The sequence below is a fragment of the Mus caroli genome, chromosome 5 (genome assembly GCF_900094665.2).
Source record: "Mus caroli chromosome 5, CAROLI_EIJ_v1.1, whole genome shotgun sequence".
NCBI lineage: Eukaryota > Metazoa > Chordata > Mammalia > Rodentia > Muridae > Mus > Mus caroli.
The window spans coordinates 60,589,344-60,605,749 of record NC_034574.1 but is presented as its reverse complement, the minus strand read 5'-3'; the positions used below and the strand labels follow the sequence as shown (position 1 = coordinate 60,605,749).

Sequence of the window (16,406 nt, the reverse complement as noted above, 5' to 3'; positions counted from 1 at the left end):
TGAAAGAGCAACTCGGGAAGGCCGGGGTTTAAGTTACAGCTCACGGGTCACACCCCATCTCCAAGAGAGCCTGAAAGCAAGAGCTGAAGGAGAGGTGCTGCTCACTAAAGCCTTGTTCCTCGTGGTTTGCCCATCCTGCTTTCGTTGATAACCCAGGACACCCGCCCAGGGGCAGCACCACCCACACTGGGCTGGCCCCTTCCTACATCAATTATGTATCAAGAAAATGTCCCACAGGCTTATCTACAGTCAGTCTGATGAAGGCATTTTTTTTTTTAAACTGGGGTTCCTCTGCTCAGTAAAGTCTAGGTTTTTGTTAAGCTGACACAAAAATCTAGCCAACATAACTGATCCCTTGTCAACTTGACACACAGACACAACACCATTCAATTATATGATCTTTCTTTTCTCATTTGTTCCCAGGTTGTCATGTTGACATTAGAATCACAATATAAAAAATAACTTTTTTTAATACCAGTCTTTAGAAGACCCAAGCCCTTGTAGAAATTTGATCCCCTATAAAATGAAGAACAAGTTACATACTTCCTTAGTCCAAGAGGGAAAATCAAGAGCACAGCTACATTCCAGTAAAAGCAAAACTGAAGTCCAACATGGAAGCCCTGCGTTTGTCTGGGAGCCACGGTCTTCTGGGCTCCAAAGGGCTTCAACAACTCTACTCTCTGGCTCTGGCGTCCACAGCATACACTGTGTGTCCCCCGGGCTCAGGCCTGCTCCACTTCACAGCTACCGCTATCCTTGGTACTTGTCCCAAGTTATTATCTCCAAAATGCTAGAGCCTCTTGATGCAACTGGACTACTCCTTCACCAACAGCCTCTTCTGAGTTCTCATGGACTCTGACCTTGACCCATGGTGCCAAGTCTCAACTTATCTCTATGGCCCCTTCAATCCTGAGGCTCCAACGCGACTGAGACTTTACCTTCATCAATGGCCGCTCACGGTGCCAAGCCGGACTGCTCTCCTTGACCCTTTCCTACCTTCAAAACTAGTACCGCCTGGTAGACTCTTACATATTACCAAGTTCAGCTTTCAGTACATGGTATAGCCTTGCCTCCCCCAGACCAGTTTGCGCTCTGATCTTGAGGAAACTTGTCTTAGTGGTTCAGGTTTCTTGTTAATCAGTCTATTCTTCAGCCCTAGCTGACCAGCACCACAAATATCAAATGCTCCAATAAAGACTTTAAGTGATTCTCAAACTTCTCTCTGAAACAACACAAGCCAAGCTTCCACTGTCTGCATTGCTCTCAACATAACCTTAACTGCTCGCAACAGCTCTTTAACTCTGAGCACTCAATGGCTTGCTTTCCCAGCCCCAAGCTGTAAATTACAGTCTTCCAGCAATCCTAAAGACAGCATGGCCAGGGCTGGCAAAGCACTACTCCACTCCCGGCACCAATTTCTGTCTTTGGGTTCCTATTGCTGTGATAAAATATTATTGCCAAACAACTTGAGAAAGAAAAGGTTTTTCTCAGTTTACAACTCTCAGGCCACACTCGTATCACTGAGGGAATTCAAGGTAGGAACTTGGAAGCAAGTCTGCAGAAGCCATGAAAAATCACTGTGACTGGCCTGCATCTCATGGCTTGCTCAACTGGCTTTCATTTATAACCTAGGACAACCTGCCTAAGGATGGTACCATTCACAGTGGACTGGACCGTTTCCACATCAATTATTAATCAAGTAGATGCCCACAATCACCCTGGGGGCATTGTTTTCATTGAGATTTCTCTCCCTAGGTACTAAGTTTGTATCGAGTTGACATAAACAGCCAGCACATTGTCAGAAGCCTTATTTCTATCAACCAGCCTAAAGTATCTATGTCAATTGCTTAGATATTTTTAATACTGATCTTAAGAGATATTCTTTTAAAGAGACATAATGGCCTTTTTTACTCAGAATATAATGTGAAATTTACATCCAGAAAGAGAAAAGTAAATGGGATAACAGGCCATGATAGAGTGTTCTGTGCTCTGTGCAAGAAGACTTCGTCAACGCACATGTATGTTTAAGGCTTGCCCTAAGATACATGTGTGTGGTAGGAGTGGTGTGTACATACATGGAGGCTGGATGCAGATGTGCTGCTCAGTTTATTCCCACCTATTTCCTCAGTAAACTTGGAGCAAGCTGGTGGCTGGAGGTGTTTCCTCATCTTCACCTCTCACAGTGCCAGGGTTACCTGCAGGTGTGTAACCATACCCAGCATTTTACATGGACTCTGCAGATCTGAATTAACCCCAGGCTTGCAGGGCAAGCACTCATATCCATTGATTCATCTCCCCGGTCTGGAGATAAACCTTGAATAGGATTCTCAGTTATACATCCCCCTCTCTCTATGATCTCAGCAGTCACCATTCAACCAAGGAATGAGCACGTTTTGCCTTCCCAAAGTTCAGAATTATGGAGCTGGATGTAGCTGCACATGTCTTTAATCCCAGCATTTGGGAGGCAAAGGCAGGCAGATCTCTTATGAGTTTCACCAGCCAGTCTGGTCTACATAGCAAATTCCAGGACACATAGGGCTATGTAAAGACAGCCTGCTGAAAACAAACAAACAAACAAACCTCAGAATTATGGTATGAGAAACTCCAAAGAGTTCAGCTCTGTTTTAAAACAGACACACAAAGCTATATAATGAGCCGACTATGTGTATGTTTCTGAAATAATCTTCCTTAAAACCTCTAGGAAGAGGCTGGAGAATTAGCTCAGTGGGTAAGAGTACCTACCCACTCTTCTTCCAGAGGACCTATGCTCAGTTCCCAGTGCCCACGTGGCACCTTACAACCATCTGTAACTCCAGTTTCAGGAGATTTGACACCTTCTGACCTCCACAGGCACCAGGCACAGATAAGGTACACATACATACACAAACAAAACATACACATACATAAAAAGAATACATTTTTTAAAACTTTAGAAAATCAATTTTTCTTAACTTTGATGTAATGTTGGAGAACAAATCCAGGGTCTCACTTGTGCACACTAGAGAAGGAAATGTGTTACTGCTTAGCTATCCCCAGAGCCCCCAAACACTTATATTCTGGGTTACCAAACATTTTTTCCTACTTATGTAGACAGCTCTAATTGCCTTTGGACTTTTCTGCACCTGTTGCCCCTTGCCGTGCTTCCCCTGCCCCCTTTAAAGCTGAGGATCAAACTCAGAGTTCTTGAGATTGCACTAATGAGCTAAATCCCCTATATGTGGATAAAGAATCCACTATTTTTCACCTACAGAATTGTCTTTATATAAAACTGATCTTATTATTATATGACTGTACCATCTGCATGTACACCTTCATATCAGAAGAGGGCATCAGATCCCATTATGAGACACCATGTGGGTTATTGGGAACTAAACTCAGAACTTTTAGAAGAGCAGCCAGTGCTCTTAACTGCCGAGCCATCTCTCCAGCTCCAAAAGTGATCTTTATAATGTCTTTTAGATTGCATTATTGAAGTGGAAAAGGACTTATATAACTGGTTGATAGAATAAGTATAGGCTGTTCAATCAACCCAGAAAATATCTACCACTTCAAGATACCTATAAGGAAAATGTATTCTGTTGTCTGATACTGACTGATAACTTTGGATATACTGTATATTATGAGTCAATGAAGTATAAATACTGCATCCACCAGACTTTCCATTTCATGAATCGAAAATATATAGAAGCAAGCAACTGCGCTATCCAGTGTCATCTCTTACCAAGTCCCAGGGTATCATGCAGTTTTCCTATTGAACAGCATTCTTCAACATCACAGTATCTCTATTATCTATATTGGGGTGGGGACCACAGAAGCATTCAGACTCACCTTCTTCTAACAACAATTAGGAACAAAAGAAAGCTGAGTTCTGACTGTAAATGTACTTGTACAACATAGCATTTCTAAACCTGCTTAAATCCAGGAAGACTTTTATTACACAATTTGACTTTACATCGATAAAATGTTAGATAAAACATTATAGATGAAGGAAGAACAATTTAATTTGTTTTGAAATAAATATTAGACATACGAAGTACATACAGTGAAAAAAGGTCACAATAAATTCCAGGTGGAGACATGACTTTGTGCAGTCACCAAAGAAAGCTCTTGATACTTCCAATTTCACACCATCGAATTTATCATTCTTGCTGATTTAAGCAGAACACAAAACAAATATGGATCCTAGGGCTTACTTCCACCAGTACCAGCGTGGATAATTTACTACAGTGATCCAATTTGAAGATCAGCAGGGACCAGTAAATTGCTGCATAAAAGAAAGAGCGAATGAGGCCTTTTTCCTTAGTGTCAGCAGGCTACGATTATTATGTTTATGACATTTTCTTGAAAGGACCCCACGTTTTCTCAAATATGCAGGAGAACTATATTTCTCCTCTGAGCCCTACATTAGCATTATGTGCTTTGGTCTTGAATACAGGAGAGTGATGAATTTTTCAATTTATTTTATAAATTTATAGCCAGGATAATAATGGCTTGAAGAGTATATATAACTCCCCAACCTATACAATATATTAAAAATGGATTCAAGAGAAGTTAGTAAGAAGTGCTGACGTACTGTATATACAATTTTTTTAGCTCAATAGATCCCATTGTATCAAGCACCAGAAGCGATGCAGTTATAAATCAAACAGTTCCTATGAGTATTGCTAATCTCTGCAAGCCTTGTATATTTGTTCCAATATATACAAATTGTAAGTGTTGCCTGGCTAAGAGTTTGCTCTTTTGGTCTCAACTTACAGATACGTGTAGACAAAAAATAATGCCAAAAGGAATTGTTCTTAAAGTTACAAATAATAGTAAACGTTTGGAATTAAATGTTATGAACAAGGTTAGTTTAAAAAATGCTGAGCCTATTTTTTTAACGTACCTTTAAAAAACTAGGAAAGATGGGAGGCAGAGGCAGAGACAGGAGGATCCCTGAGTTCAAAGGTCTACAAAGAGAAACCCCGTCTCAGGGGGAAGGGAGGAAAGGAAAGGGTATGATTCTTGTGCCCTTCTTTCTCCTACAATAGCCAATAGAGTCGTTAAAAGGCTCTAGCAAACACAGCTATCAATAATCTTTTTCCTATGGTTGGAAGAGCCACTTGAGATACAGAGAATACTTACTGCATGCTGTCTGTCACTACTGACTCACACTCAGTATGGGCTGGTTACATGGCATGTGCATCACAAAGAGAAGCCTTTACCCGAGATTCCATCCATTCTGAACGGGCCACCTAAGTGCCATTGCAAAAATCCCAAAAATCACACTGATTAACTAATTCCAGGAAACCTTTCAAATTCCCAGCAGCTCCTTTGATATCCTTGATAGACACCAGCTCCAAGAATGGCTCTGTAGTCAAACTATGAAAGACCATGTGCACTAAGGAGCTGCTGAGAAACAACTCCGGGCTTCCAAAGCTATGTAGTGCCTGCTGAGCTACACCAACACATGGCCAGTGTTGAACTTCCCTGATCCAGGGAATTCCAGTGGCAGAACGAAAATTTGTTGTCTTTATAAACTACACTCGATCTTCAAACCTAGGTAGTATTACTGATATAGTAGTTTCCAAACACTCAAGTGCTTTCAAATTACAGGGGAAAAAATAAATCTCAATTGTAGTTTAACTGATTCTATCTAGTATACCTACAAAATAATCACAAAAAAATTAAAATTCCATCTTTCTATATTAGAAAAGTTATCATTTCTTTGAACATTTGAAAAAGGGAAAAAATAACCTTAACAATTTACGTACTTGGATGACTGGCTGAGAATGAAATGAAGAGACACGAACACACACACCACTCCAGACTGGGCCCTGTTTTCCTGGCTTGTATTGACAACACACTTCTTTTGAATGTTTTACTGTTATAAAATGGTACTCATAAGCTGGGAATATAACTCAGTAGTAGAACAAGGGGCCCTGGGCTCAACCCCCATTCCCATCTCGCAGCACACATAAATACTTAGTGTCATAGCCTACTAAGCACTTTAAGTAGCACAGCATAGTCTTCTAACCCAACTTGTGAAAATGGGGACGACCCAAGGAAACAGTGACACCTACCGATCATAAAGCTAACTCTCCACAGCTAATTTCTCCCTGGGTGAGTTAGTCAATACAAATTCCAATATATTGCCTGAGTGTTTTTGTTTTGTTTTTTAAACTACAATCACAGGTGCTCACTTTCCCATCTGAAATGTTTAGATACCTGGCTTCTGCTTTGTCTTCTTATATACACATTTGTGATCCTATCCAGGTTATTCGCTAAACTTACAACCCTAATTCAAATTTCTGTCTACATCTCTATACCGACTGAGAACGATGCGGTTCTTATTTAACAGCATCCACTCACTTCCCAGAACTTCAGGTTTGTTACTAGCTTGTCTTGACATTCTCTGTCAGGGACAGATACAAGCATCTCAACTTAATCTTTAAAACTAGCTTTCTCTCTTGCTTTTCTTTCAAAAGCATCTCCCTTAGTGAAATTTTATTTCAAGGAAATTTAAATACAAATTATACTGAAGAAATTGCTCTATGGATTACTATTAAAATACAGCCAACTGGGTGAGAGATGAAGTATGCAGAAGAGATTGAATGCTTGTTAGAAAACAAGAGACTTTGTCTGAAGCTTCCACTTGTCCACAAGGTTTAAAAACACGCCAGCACCATTCCAGTTTCTAAAGCACTAGATATTCTGCTTGATCAATCAACTTCCTTTAAACTGCTTAGTTATGCAGTATTAAAGTTCCCCTGCTACACCCACTTTATGCACTAGTCACGTCCTCACTTTTGACGTGTGTACATGGAAACACTAATTTCAGATTTGAGATCAGCTGGTTGTACATATTCACACAGAGTATAATATTTCTAACTGCAACTTCATGCAAACTAGCATCTATTCATGTTCAAATTATAAAATTTGCCTTTTTATGGGCTTGAGACTATACTACACCTTCCCTTAAGGAACAAATATACATTTTCACTCATGCACAAGTTATCAAAAATTATGAAATTCTGCAATGCCATTAAAGAGTCTTAATTATATCACTAAGCATTTGAAATTACAATTTTAAGAAAAAAATTCTTGTTAAAGTCAGCACGAATTAGCTCTTCTAAGGAAAGTTTCTGGACCAATACCATAAAGAACAAACTCACTTACAGGCCTTGAAACATAAAAGGCAACCCAGGTACCAACACAGTGCACACACGACACAAATGAAAGAGTTGGTGAAATACAAACGCATCTTGTACTTTAGCTGATCCAAAGTTAGTATTTTACTTTGCATAAATGTCCTACCAATTAAAAGAAGATGCTAATATAAAAATAGACAAGTAAGAGGTGCATAGGCACTCTCAGCACTATTTTTGAAGTTCTTATAAATCTAAAATGTTCCAAGATTAGGGGGAAAAACGTAGGAGAAAAAACATTTCAAAATAAATATGCCTTTAGCTGCCAGAACTTGATGTCATTCAAGACAATGTTTTAAAAACATCATTAGAAATCAGTATGTTTACATAACAAGATAGTCACTTTATTGCTCTACAAAGTTGTATTCTTAAAACATAGTGATAAGGAGGCTAGGCACACACATAAAAAAATTAACTGGATATTATGAGGTTGCTTCTCCAACTTGGTGGATAAATATTACAAAAATATAAAAGTAGCTGGTTAAAGCTGAGCTATCAAGTAGTATTTTCTGGAAATCTACCAAGACTATCACCTTTCTATAGATTAGTAACTTCAACAAAAAGAAAACTCATGTTTTAAGTTACTAATGAATGTATTTGAAAAATCCAAATTACATGCAGATAGAACTGGGTATTTAAAAAAAAAAAAAAAGCCACACTACATTACTCTATATTAAAGTTGTGCAGTGTTTTAAGCACTTCCAATCATGCAACAGTGAGTAGTAAGGATCAGAACGACTTTTATAAAGGAATAGAATTGAACATATTACACAGCCTCAATCACAGATGCATTGTACATCCAATCCCCCCAACTCAAGTATGCGTTACCAGGCTGAAACACCCATTACTGCCCTCAACTACTCCCCAGGCCCGTTCCCCATGAATTGCCTTACCCATAACCCTTTCCATTAAACCCTCTGAACCGCATTTGCTGGGTAAACATGTATCTACAGAATATTCTTCATTATTTCAGAACATACAAGTGCAATCACATGCTGTCTTCAATCCTATCCTTTCAGAGGCATCTGAACTGCTGCTGCACATGGCTAGGAAATTTCAAGCCTAAGAAACCAAGAAAACTAAAGTCAATATTCTGGAACTATGTAATCCTACAAACTATAGAAACACTGATAATCTACTGGTTGACATTTATAAAAGTTAGTCAGTAGGTCTCTGTGTCACTACTGTCTTCTACAGTAAATGATTACATGGCCCCAAAGATCTAATTCAAAAGAGGTGTACAGTCAATCCATTTTTCAAACATCATTCAAAGCCACAGATGCACTATGGGAACAACAGCTTCACAGGTCATAAAACGAATACAGACTTCTCTGTTATGGTGCAGGCTAAACACACCTGTCCTAGAAAGCAGCATAGTAGAGTGTGAACTGAAACTGCAGGGGGATGTGCTTCTGCTAAAATCTCAACCCAAATTACAGAATGGAAAACTACTGTCTCCAAACATACTCAACTCATCTAGTACCATAACTCACTCCAGACATAATGTGGGTTAATAGTTAGGGGAAACAAATTTCAGAATTCTTTTTAAAAGAAATAAATGTATTTCATGATGTAGGCACAGCAGCATCTAAAACAATTTAGTAACATTTATCACTAAATACAAACTTACATAACCACAAACAGTAAAATTTTCTCAGAAAGTGTTAAAGGCTTGATTTAACATGCCAGGAAAATTATTATTTTTGCACTGAGATGCATTCATGTAAATCATGTAAATTGGACTGAGGTCAGTGTTAGACCTGTAATTTGGGACCCCTATCAGAATTACCAGCTAATAATGCTAATCTTCTAAACACAGCTTAACTAGATGTTAAACTACGCAACTGTTGGTGCCAGTCTGCTAATAAAGGCGATGCTCTGGAGACATAGTCTTCTCACGAACAGTGGGCAGGAGGGCTTCATAATAATGTGTTCAACCACAATCCTCAGTTCATTAAACAAGTTCCTATAAGATAAAATAGTTTTATTTAGAAACACAAGAAAAAGAATACAGATACAAACAATGCTAAGAAATGCAGAAGAAAAAGCTGACCAAAAAAAATTTAAAGAAGTAGCTGGATGAAGTGGCACACACATTGAATCCTAGCACTTGAGGGGCAGAGGCAAGCAGATCTCTGAGTTCGAGGTCAGCCTGGTATACATAGTAAGTTTCAGGACAGCCAAAGCTACACAATGACACCCTGTCTCAAAACAAACAAAGCCCAAACCATTTAGTAAAAGATGAACCTGGAGTACACTGTGCGGAATATACAAAGGAGAACCCAGGCCCACCTGGCAGGCCCAGCCCTCAGCTGCTAGTGCAAGAGGTGGAGAGCCAGCCAGGGCAGCTTGAGCACTCCTTCTCATCACAGACAACATTTCCAAGCCATACATACAAGTGTCTTTTTTGAGTAGAAAATTAATAAAAACACTAAAGAATATGCGGCTGTATCTAAAATGGATTATTTACTTTTTTTGTTAGTCAGTTTTCAAATTTTCAGACAAATTCAAATTATTCTAAAAATGTCTGAAAGATTACATGACATGGGCAACCTACAATTTCTTTAAGTGACTGCTCTCTCACACCTTTTCTGGACACTAGGAATTTCAGTGCTGTAGTGAAGATAATGGAGACTACATGGAACACATTCAACGTTGCTTATAGCATGGACACTGATCAACCTAGCTTTTCCTATTAAACCCTACCCAAGAGCTCACATGATCTGGTGTGATCTTGCTGTTTCCTGCTGCAGCGGACAGTGCTGTGCTGCTCTGTTTGTTCCCAGGCTAAGTGGCCTTCCTTGCCTGACCTCTCCTACCCACGAAGTACCCTTCATTCCATACTGTACATGCATATGTACACACACATCATACCCAAAATGGACTACAAGTCAATTTGGTGAATCCTCAGGGATACTTTTAGTTACCCATTGGGCCTGAGCTTGGGATCCTCGTGAGTGCAGAGAATGACAGAGCACTCGGGTTACAGATGGGCACCACCTTGCATGGCTATGAGCTTTTTAGACCTCATGTAACAAAAGTATAGGAAGCTACTTAAGGAGTGTGCTTAAGGAGACTACTACTGTATATTGACTTGTGAATTTTTACAAATCATATTTGTTTCAACTAAGAAAGTCCTTAAAAATGGGGCTTAGGTCTCACATATTGCCAAAGCACATATACAAACAATAAAAAAGAAATATAGTGACTCCATATATATGGAGTTGAATGTTTTAACCTCCAGTATTTTTACTTACACTGCTGCAAAAGTGGCAAGCACTCAGCAGCAGCCTACTTCAGATGGCGTCTTTTCTAAGGCTAGCATTACGTGGCGCATCTCTACTGTGATGCTGCGTTACAGCAGACAGCTGCATTACCATGGCACCCTATGGAGCCCTGTGCTGCTAAGCTGTTTGCTGGCGTAGGTGCAGAGTGGTCCGCTGCTGAGAAACTACCTTTTCACTCACCCCCACCCAACTTGTTTCAAAGCCTAAACTTAGATTGCAAAGACACTTCTTCCTTCTAAATTCTAAACTATTAGTTAAGAAATTTCCAAGAGTTTATAAATACTACATCTGGACACTATACTACACGGAAGAGATTTAAGCGAGTCACCAGCTTACCGACAATATGGATTTCTTCTAGAGGAATATCGAAGAGTAAGAAATCTATAATATATAAAAGGCTGGAGCAAACTTCCTTGGCCACTGAAATAAAAAAAATGCAAGAGAGATGAGCACACATGACTACTTCATATATACATTAAAAAATTACAGGCAATTTAAAAACAGAGTATGTGTCTGCATCAAATGGTCAGTACAATGACCTATCTAAGCACAAATCACTCTTACAAAAGAAATAGAATATAAATGACTAGAAAAGAGCATGTCTTAGTCAGGATTTCTATTCCTGCACAAACATCATGACCAAGAAGCAAGTTGGGGAGGAAAGGGTTTATTTGGCTTACTCTTCCACAATGCTGTTCATCACCAAAGTAAGTCAGGACTGGAACTCAAGCAGGTCAAGAAGCAGGAGCTGATGCAGAAGGCCATGGAGGGATGTTCCTTACTGGCTTGCCTGCTCTGGCTTGCTCAGCCTACTCTCTTACAGAACCCAAGACTACCAGCCCAGGGATGGTTCCACCCACAAGGGGCCTTTCCCCCTTGATCACTAATTGAGAAAATGCTTTACAGTTGGATCTCATGGAGGCATTTCCTCAACTGAAGCTCCTTTCTCTGTGAATACTCCAGCTGTGTCAAGTTGACACAAAAATAGCCAGTACAGAGCAAAATGCTATTTATTAGTTAAGTTTTTATGGATATATCCATATATTAAAATTTTATATACTAAAACTCAGAAAACACTAGATATTATTTCTATAATTAACAGAGACAATTGATAAAATCAAGGGTTTTATGGGCACTTTAAAAATTATTCCTGATTTGTGTGTTTGTATTCGTGTGTGTGTGTGTGTGTGTGTGAGGGGGCCTGGGGGAGGGAGGGAGGGAGCTTTATTGACTGTGTGATGATTCAGGCACCTGTGTGTGAAGGTCAGCGGGTAACTTTTGTAAAGTCAGGTTTCTCCTATTGTTTCCATGGGTTCCAGGGGTCAAATCAAAGGATCAAACTCTTGACTGTTAGATTGGCAAGCGAGTGCCAATCACCTTGTAGGCTCAATGTTTTGATTTTCAAAACAGGGTCTCAATATGTCAAAGTCTGGCCTCCCACTGCAGCATTTAGAGAGCTGAGACTACATGCGTATATCATACCACATGCCACCCTAAATTAAATTTTATAACACCCCCCCCCAAAGAAAACCTCTGTAGACCAGGCTGGGACGGGACTGACAGAGATCCACCTGCCTCTGCCTCCCGAGAACTGGGATTAAAGGTGTGCACTATCACTGTCCGACCCAAGTTCTAAATCTTAAAAAAAAAACTTCCACACAAAGGAAGGTTTATTTTATATGAGCAAACATACCAACTAATTAATATACTGACATAGCCTATAATAATTAGTATTCTTGATTTAAAAAAAATAATTCTAATACCTCAAGAGGCATGTATGTGTATTTTCTGTGAAACTCTAAGCCTTCTTTCTTTTAAAAACTACCTGTATTACGACATTCAAATAACTAAAAAACAAACAGGAATGGAGCAGTGGATGTGGCTCAGTGCTAGGTGGAACCCATAGCAGGCGCGCACAAGTCTCTAGCTAGCAAGGAGGATGAACTATAACTGCAAGTTCAGCTGGACAGTAAAGCAGTAGGGTTAGTAAATTATATTGTATTTAGTAATTTAAAAATCTCGGCCATGAAAAATACATAATGGACAGCTATACATGGTGGCACACCTATAATCCCAGGACTTAAAAGACGGCGGCTAGACGGTCAGTTTTAGCTATTTGGTGAATTTGAGGCCAGCTTGCCTACACAGTCCTAAAAAACCAAAAAGGGGAAAAAGAAAGAAAAGCTCAGAGGGCAACTTTTTAGAAAAGCAAAAACGTGATGGCTCAGTAGGTAAGGGGCTGCCAAGACAGAATCCTGGGATCCACATGACAGAAGAGAGTACTAACTTCTGAAAGTTGACCTATGGCCTCTACACATGTGCAACACACTTACACCGACAAAAATAAATGTAATAAAAAGAAACTTTTTTAAAGCTAGGTAAAATGGTGCACGCCTTTAATCCCAGCACTTGGGAGGCAGAGGCAGGTGGATCTCTGGGAGTTCTAGGCCAGCCTGGTCTACATGATGAGTTCCAGGATAGCCACAGCCATATAGTGAGATCCCTCAGAAAAAAACCAAACAACAAAGATTTTTTTAAAAAGAGAGCAAAATATAAAGGTATATATGATCATATAAGCTCTTAAATCGATATTTTTAAGCTTTTCTTCTAATTTGTGTGGGAAAACTCGACTAATTAAGGTAGAAAGCTGCCATCGTCTGAACAGCTCAGCAGGCACATAGTGGAAGATCCCTTTACTGGCAGGGCTTCCCCTTCTCGGACCTTGTCTGCAATTCAACTCCCCCACCCCACACACACTGTAAAATGTCACATAGCCTTGGTTAGATCACAGGTTCAACTTCCTGCCTCCTGATAAGATCCTGTTCAGCCAATTCCTCAGATTCCTGAAATGCTTCCCCATGCTAATGAGGCATTTTGGTAACCTAAGCCTTGGTGACCTTTGCCTGGATATTCCTACCCCAAAATTCTATAAGCCTTGAATCACCCCAAGTCAAGTTGCTCTGCCTCCCTGCATCTGGTCCTAGTGTACTCATACTCACAGGGCTTCCGACACTCTCCAACCATCTCTGCTCTCTTTGCCCACAGAGACTGATACTGGTCAATGATCCACGAGGGCAGGGAGTCACAATTTGTACAATAACTTAATAAAAATGAATTACATGACTACAAGTTTATTACTTAATGCTATGTACCTTTTGCCCAACAAATAATCTGAAGTAATTTCCAACTTTCTAAACTGAAAATTCTATCAACACTAGATATTACTTCTATAATTATAAACCAATTTTGCCATTATCCCACTTAGCCCTTTATAAACTCTCCAACACTCTCTCCACAATCTATCCTTGCAGAACTTACATACACACGTGTACACAATGACTAACACTACCCAACACTCCTCATATACTAGTCACGAGTTACCAGCTCCTGACTGCTTGACTCGAGGATGTGAGCTAAAAAAGCATGTACGCGAACACGCTGTAGGTTGTTAACCAACTTTAACTTATATTAACATGTAATATGTGTGAGATAGCATGCAAATTATCTTACTCCTTTTACACCTTCAAGTACTCCAAAGTCTTATGTTCCTACTATTATGTATCAAGCCTCCCTAGTTTTAGGAATATTTAGACTGGTTCTAGTAAAAGAATAAAGCTAGGGTGGGAGAGATGGCTGAGGTTAAGAGCACCGACTGCTCTCCCCGAGGTCATGAGTTCAATTCCCAGCAACCACATGGTGGCTCACAACCATCTGTAATGGGATCTGATGCTCTCTTCTGGTGTGTCTGGAGACAGCTACAGTGTACTCATAAAAATAAAAAAAAAAAAAAAAAAAAAAAAAAAAAAAAAAAGAAAGAACAAAAGGAAGGAAGGAAGGAAGGGAGGGAGGGAGGAAGGAAGGAAGACAATAATGCTATAGCTAAGAGTGTAGTTTGGTAGCACCTGCTTACCATGCAAAACATTCTATAAGCACACGTTTTGGAGAGTGATTTTTTTTTTTCTTTTTTTTTTTGAGGATTAAACCTCTCAAAACAAACAAAAAACACAACAGGGTGCATGAAGCCCCAGCATCCTGGTACTCAAGAAATACAAGTGGGAGGACAGCTTCAAGAACAACCTGGGCTACAAAACAAGGCCTTGTTTTTCATAACCCCAAACCTGGGGGAATGTAGGAAAGCAGAAAGGGAAAGGGAAGAGAGGAACTAAAAAGAATGAAGGAAAAGAAAGGAAAGCAGTACACAAACTTACAATGAGCATGTGTCTTTGCAGATGTGTGCATGCATAGACAAGATAAACTAAGACTGCAGTTTATCTTCAAATACAGAGTTCTGAGTAATACGGCCTCTACTAGTCAGGCAGTGTGTCTGCCACTCAGGTAGCATATAAAGACAAGTGATAGCATGGCTACTTTAATTTTATGGTTTGGGTAATATTTAAGTCACACACTTAAATTACTAAGTATTCAATATATAAATCCTATTGCACATGGAACGGTGCCTCAGTGGTAGAGCCCTGTCAAAGCTGTGAACCTTATCCCCAAAGACAAATAAATAAACTTCATAAATAAAGTAATTAAAATTATAAAATACTGGGCTGGTGAGCTGGCTCCGTGGTTAAGAGTGCCGACTGCTCTTCCAAAGGTCCGGAGTTCAAATCCCAGCAACCACATGGTGGCTCACAACCATCCGAAACAAGATCTGATGCTCTCTTCTGGAGTGTCTGAAGACACACTACAGTGTACTTACATATAACAAATAAATAAATATTTTTAAAAAATTATAAAATACTGATGAACAACATTAAATACACACAAAACCAGAAAAGTCTTCCATGTTTTTTTTTTTTAATTTTTAGAACCAGAAAAGTCTTCCATGTTTTTTTTTTTTAATTTTTAGTCTTCCATGTTTATGCATTGAAAAAAATTGTACTGTTAAGACATCATGTTACCCAAAGCAGTTTACAAATTCGTCCATCAGAAGAGCAATTAGGAAAAAAAAAAAGAAAAAGAAAAACATAGCCAGCAGTGGTGAGGATGCAGAGAAAAACTAACGTATGCATGTGGTGGCAATGTGCACTAGGACCAACATCACGGAAAAGGGATGGACAGATAATGTAAGGACCTCAGGATCCAACCATCCCACTTCTGGGAGTGTATCCTGAGGAGAGGAGAGCATCTTCATCAAGTGATCTGTGCATTCTACGCTTATTGCATCACTACTCACCACAGCCCATATACAGACTCAAATGCAGGATCTACCAGCAGATGAATGGATATGCTACATATACCTAACTATACATACATGCTTCAGTGATAGTCAGTCCTAAGACGATGAGATACTGGGCTTCTTCAGGCTTCTGTGGACACCAGGCATGCACATAGTACACATACATGCAGAGTAAACATTCATAGACATAACATAAAGTACAGAAACCCGAGACAGAAAGATTAAACACTCACTCGAATGCAGTCGCTAGAAAGCTGATTTCAAAGAAGAGAGTAAAAAAGTAATCACCAGAAGCTAGGAGAGAAGAGGCATACGGAAAACCTGAGAGCCGAAAGTGGAACAGACCAGAGAGATGACTCAGAGGCTAAAGTGCTTGCTGCACAGGCTTGAGGATCTGAGTTCACATGCCCTGGGGCTCGCTAATTAGCCAGTCGGAGGCCAAATGGTGAGCTCCCAGTTCAGTGACTCAGGAGTGTGATAATGGAAGACACTCAATGTCAACCTCTGGCATCTATATACACACATAAAACAAACACATGTGTAATACCATATACACACATACACACACACACACAGAGACACACACATACATATACACTAGTTAATTAAAGAACGAAATTCTAGTGAAAAAAAATATCCTTGCCGGGCGTGGTAGCGCACGCCTTTAATCCCAGCACTCAGGAGGCAGAGGCAGGCGGATTTCTGAGTTCGAGGCCAGCCTGGTCTACAAAGTGAGTTCCAGGACAG

General features: G+C 39.8%; 1 protein-coding gene across 2 annotated transcripts in view; it reads right to left on the bottom strand.

Moving 5' to 3' along the window:
* Positions 1-3,912: 3,912 nt before the first annotated feature.
* The window catches only part of Tmem33 (transmembrane protein 33), a 22,903-nt gene continuing 10,409 nt past the window's right edge, over positions 3,913-16,406 (bottom strand). Inside the window, exons 7-9 of one of the 2 annotated variants that reach the window (XM_021162531.2) lie at positions 10,811-10,894; positions 9,033-9,153; positions 3,913-8,249 (exon numbers count right to left, since the gene is read on the bottom strand). In XM_021162531.2, coding sequence (XP_021018190.1) covers positions 8,244-8,249; positions 9,033-9,153; positions 10,811-10,894 — 211 coding nt within the window. In that variant the 3' untranslated portion in view covers positions 3,913-8,243. Of the gene's footprint in view, positions 9,154-10,810; positions 10,895-16,406 lie in introns of both variants that reach the window. The other variant, XM_021162530.2, reaches the window with a different exon arrangement.